Source organism: Gymnoscopelus braueri (assembly GCF_963280865.1).
Source record: "Gymnoscopelus braueri genome assembly, chromosome: 15".
In the NCBI taxonomy this organism is placed as follows: domain Eukaryota; kingdom Metazoa; phylum Chordata; class Actinopteri; order Myctophiformes; family Myctophidae; genus Gymnoscopelus; species Gymnoscopelus braueri.
This window is the reverse complement of record NC_137620.1, coordinates 11,422,257-11,427,446: the sequence shown is the minus strand read 5'-3', so window position 1 is coordinate 11,427,446 and position 5,190 is coordinate 11,422,257. Positions and strand designations below refer to the sequence as shown.

Below are 5,190 nucleotides of genomic sequence, written 5' to 3'. Positions count from 1 at the left end.
AATTCCAATTCAAAACCTATAAATAATTTGCCTTTTACTTCACCAAATCACCAAACTCAGTCTTTGAGGGAGGGTAATCAACGTTTCACCAACATTGATAGATAACAAATGTTTGCATCTCTGACTGGATGTAGTTTAATCTAGTATAAAACTGAATCTATTACCAACAAGGTGATCAGCAATCAAATATATTCGTATACGTAATTGTTATAAAATAGCACAGAAAATGTATTAATTAATGCTTCTACGTCTTGGTGGCACCATGACCCATGATGGACTTCTTGGTGTTTCTCTCAGGTTTCAAAAGGATTATATAACACTTTGGTCCAAACAGTGCCAACACAAGGCCATAACTAGATGCTAAAATGGCAAATACCTCCACTACATCTGCATATTTGCCTGGAGAGCTGATATATGCTGGGATGAAGGCTATCCACACGGCACAGAAGATCAACATGCTGAAAGTGATTAACTTGGCTTCATTGAAGTTGTCTGGAAGATTCCTTGCCATGAATGCTAGGACGAAGCTGAGGAGTGCCAGTAAACCAATATAACCTAGTAACACTGCAAAACCAACTGTTGATCCCACATCACACTCATAAACTATCGTATCACTTTGATATTGTGTGTTTTTATGCGGAGTTGGAGAGGCAGACACAAGCCAGGCTATGCAGACTATTGCCTGGATAGAAGTAAGAGCCAGAACTGTTCCTCTCTGCTGCATAACACCAAAAAACTTCATAATGTCTGCACCGCCAGGATTGGAGGCCTTGAACACGGCTATTACCACCATAGTTTTTACCAGGATACACGAGACACACAGCACAAAGCTGATCCCAAATACTGCATGCCTCAGCTGACAAGTCGTGAGCCTGGGACGGCCAATGAACAGAAGTGAGCACAAGAAACACAGTTTAAGTGACAGCAAAAGTTGAAAGCTGAGTTCTGAGTTGTTGGCGCGCACCATGGGTGTGTCTCGATGATAGATGAAGATTCCCAGGACAATGGCACAGATAAGTGTGCCTAGTAATGACATGGCTGTCAAGACGATACCCAGGGCCTCATGGTAGGAGAGGAACTCAACGCTCTTTGGTACACAGTGGTCACGCTGGGGGCTGGAAAAGAGGTCCTCTGGACAACTGGTGCACTCTGTAGAGTCTAACAAAGAAGGGAAGGTTAAAGGGACAGACAAGTACAGTATCAGCCTAAAGATAGCATAATGTACACACACATAATGTAAACCAACCAGTCTCATTGCTCATCTCTCCCTCAGAACAAGCGATGCAGTCAAAGCAGCAGACAGGTTCTCCTTTCCTTCTGGCCACACGGGTTCCAGGGGAACAGCTCTCGCTGCACACTGACCGAGGAGGCTACAGAGGAAAGAAACAGCGATCAATTTCAGTTCAAACGAAATTACATTCACATCGTGATTAACATTAACAACATTCATTATTTTATAAAGCCAAAGTGACCTTTTTGGTTTCAAAGTTCCAGAAGATTCTGTCTTCATCAAGGATGAGTTCTTCATCTGCGGAGGCTGACTTCTGGAACACACCTACATTGTGAAACTGTGTGCTTCCATCAGGGAGCCACGCCCAGTTCAATATATCACAGATTGGTAAAGAATCACCATTCTCATCAAATGATACAATATCACCAAATGATGTAGTGAAGTTGATCTTTGCCAGGTACCACACAAGCTGGAAATGGTGATGAACAAAAGAGCAAGAGACTTAATATTATCATTATAATAATTGTAATAATAATAATTCTGTGTCCCAGCACAGAATACATACAAAAAGTGAAACATTGGTAAACATTTCCTGCAGATAAGTATTTTCATGCATCAATTTATACATCACTAGAACATTATTTATACAGTTTATTAGTATGTCAATCTTTCATGCTTTGTAACAATGTAATAATCTTTTATTTTTTTATTATATCATTATGTTATTATTCAAAATGAAATCCAACAAGAAACTCTAGTGAACCGTTTATTAATAACACACCTGCCATGGCTGTATTGTCTGCAAACTGGCACAGCTGTGCCCAGTGAAAGGCCCTCTTCCTGGCACACATTGCAACATGTCATGGAGGGCATGGGCCAGAGCATACACAGCCTTGTACACATTATACTCTGCCCGGAGGTTAGACACATCCAACAAGGTAGTTTCTGCTGTTGCTAGGTCCTCTTGTCCAGTACACACCCTTCCACCAGCATCCACCCACTCTGATGGAAGGGGTGCAAATTTACACTGAAATGTGTGCTCCCAAAACCGCCTCACCTGATGAAACAAAATTGATAATTAAACAGAAATACAGTATCATGTGAATAATTTAAAACAGACGTCAGATTCAAATTGCAGATTAAAATGATGTTTATCTCGCGGACAGACGCACGCATCAGCGGATTTGATCTTCCCTCCAGCCGTATCAGAATCAGTTTTGTTGTGTGTAAAAAAAGTGGATAAAATTAGTTTTTGTTGCAAGCTCCATCATTTCTGAAAGGAGAAAGAGAAGAAGAGGGTGGTGTGTGTGTGTGTGTGTGTGTGTGTGTGTGTGTGTGTGTGTGTGTGTGTGTGTGTGTGCGTGTGCGTGTGCGTGTGCGTGTGTGTGTTCATACAGTTGGTCCTTACTAATGCTCATTATAATTTAGTACCATTTCAGTGGTCAGTGTTTCAAAGGAGGGCTGTGGACAGTTAAGAAACAGAATAATCTTTGTCAGGTGTAAACCACATAAGTCCAAAGCTGAGATCCATTGGAAAACCTGTGTTCCAATGGATCCAATGTAGTCACAAGCTCTTCAATAACCCCCACAGACACCCTTACTTTGACTTTCACTTCAAACATTTCAGAAAAAAAGACGATCTACAAGCTCACAATGTGACGCAAACGTGTTGTGAGCTTGTACATGTTTTTTCTATCATGTTGTCTGTATCGCTCTTCCTATGCTGCTACAATGATTATGTTTACATGGACCCTCATTAATATTCAGAACGACAGCTCAATCAGAATAAAATACCTATTGTAAACACGTCACTTGGAAGAGAATTATTCCGATGCGGTCTCTGATCGGAAGGAATTTTCATAGAGGGTATAAATCTTTTGATATTTATATACAATGATGTCAAATTAAAGTTATAGAATGATATCATAGGCAGCATAGCACAGCATAGTCCCTTTGTAGAATACGTTCATCGAGTGTGTCATTTGCTCAATAAGAAAGTAGAGCAGAAACAGAAATAGCTGAGGACAGTGTCGGTCAGCTCATAATTCCGACATCCCATTATTCCGACCATTAGGTTAATGTGAGGTTAGGGATACGGTTAGTTATAACGGGGCCAGTCGGACTAACGGGGAGTCGGAATAATGGGCTGTCAACAGTTATATTCTGATGGAATGCTTTGAGACATGTAAACAAGGATCACTTTTTAATACAATGTAAATCGTTAAGTTGGAAATTCTGATCAGAATATGAATGAAGAAATATTGTTCATGTAAACACAGTCAATGTCCGAGGAGCCAAACATAACTATTCTTCACTCTCATGTACCTGTACACAAGATGTAACAATAGACAATCACCTTGGACCTTGAAATTAAACAAAAGACTCACTAGGATATTTTCATGGCTGTTGATGAGGTCATTTTGAGGATGTATTTTCAACAAGAAGTCCTTGAGGCCTGATATCTCTCCACGACGGAGGGCAATACTCAGGGTGCCTCTCAGGTACGGCAGGTAGCGAGGAGTCTGGAGCTTTGGGTCTGTTATCCAGGCTACAGATGCTATCCACTGTAGACCTGTCACCTTTTGCTTTACCACCTGTTGATTGTGATCAACAAAACTAATGATAATAATAATGATAATAATAATAATAATAATAATAAATTGAATCGCAATTAAGTTGCTTTGCAATTAAACAAAATGCTTGCAATTAAATAGCAATCGATTTTTTACATACGAAAGGATGTCTTCACTTCAATATTACTCATTTCAGACTCCTTAGAATTATGAGTTCCTAAATTAACATGGATCACAACCCCAACCTCGTCCATTAGTTTAATCACACGGATCCCATATTCAACTGCGACGACCACACGAGCTGTGGATTTCTTCATCACAGAGACGATCCTCTGTAGTTCAGCAGGGTCACTGTCCCAGGGCAGAACCTCAAAATAAGCCAGACAACCCCAACCAGACTGGGCCAGCTCAGACTGGAAGATTTGGGCTACATCGTGGCCGTAGACATCATCGCAAAACACAATTCCTGCCCAGGTCCACCCGAACCGTCTCATAATCTGGAGCATAGCTTGCACCTGATTGGATAAGGATGGAGGGATATATGCTTAAACTAGTTAATTCACATAGTAGTAAATCCTTGACCTTTGGCCACTGAATTTCTGATCTAAATCAGTGAATCTCCTACACAGATTCCACAATGAAAAGGCCTAATAATTATCTTCTGATGCTGTCAACAGAGACCTTAGGACCCAGCAATACACAAAAGCAAATGAGAGGTGATATGCAATATCAATTACACTCTCTAGAGGGAGATATTTGTCAAGTGTGTGGAACATGTACGTAGAAATTCACCTGGATGGTGTTACTTGGTATTGTTCTGAAGAAGGAAGGGTACTGTTTCCGGTCGCTCAGACAGGAGCACATGGAATAGTAACTTATCTGAAAAAGACACAAAACATCTGTTCTGTACTATACAACTTTTTCTTTTTATTTAAGCCATTAAGCGTGTGTGCTTAAAGTGCCATGCTATGAGCTTGTAGATCTGCTATCTTTGAAAAATCGTGAACATTTGTGGCAAAATGTTGGATTATATATTTTTTAAAGCGAACATTTGTAAAATATTTAGTTCCAGAAACCCCCAGAAGCAAAGATTTTAGTTACAAATTCAAAGAAAATAATTATAATATTTGCACAACCTTTCATGATTTTTCAAAAATAGCAGATCTACAAGCTCATAGCCCGGTACTCGGTGCCGCGCTATGAGCTTGTATATCTGCTATTTTTGACAACAAAAATCTAAAAATGACACACAGATGCGTTCCCGGTCTTAAAAAGTAAAAAAAATAAAATCCCTTCAAGCAAAGCATGTGAGTGGAGTGAGGACATGGCGAGGCTGTTCTCATGCTCCACTCAACCTGTCACTCTGCTCAACGCCGCTCACCTCTC

At 40.3% G+C, this 5,190-nt stretch overlaps 1 protein-coding gene across 1 annotated transcript; it reads right to left on the bottom strand.

The window, feature by feature from the left end:
• Window positions 1–226: 226 nt before the first annotated feature.
• LOC308101855 (extracellular calcium-sensing receptor-like) lies at window positions 227–4,676 on the bottom strand. Its single transcript, XM_080451361.1, has 7 exons — window positions 4,597–4,676; window positions 4,050–4,319; window positions 3,619–3,825; window positions 2,013–2,288; window positions 1,473–1,700; window positions 1,247–1,370; window positions 227–1,158 (listed from the first exon to the last, which is right to left on the bottom strand). The coding sequence occupies exons 1-7, from the start codon at window positions 4,666–4,668 to the stop codon at window positions 245–247; spliced, it is 2,091 nt and encodes a 696-aa protein (XP_080307487.1). The 5' UTR covers window positions 4,669–4,676; the 3' UTR covers window positions 227–244.
• Between the last annotated feature and the right edge of the window lie 514 nt (window positions 4,677–5,190).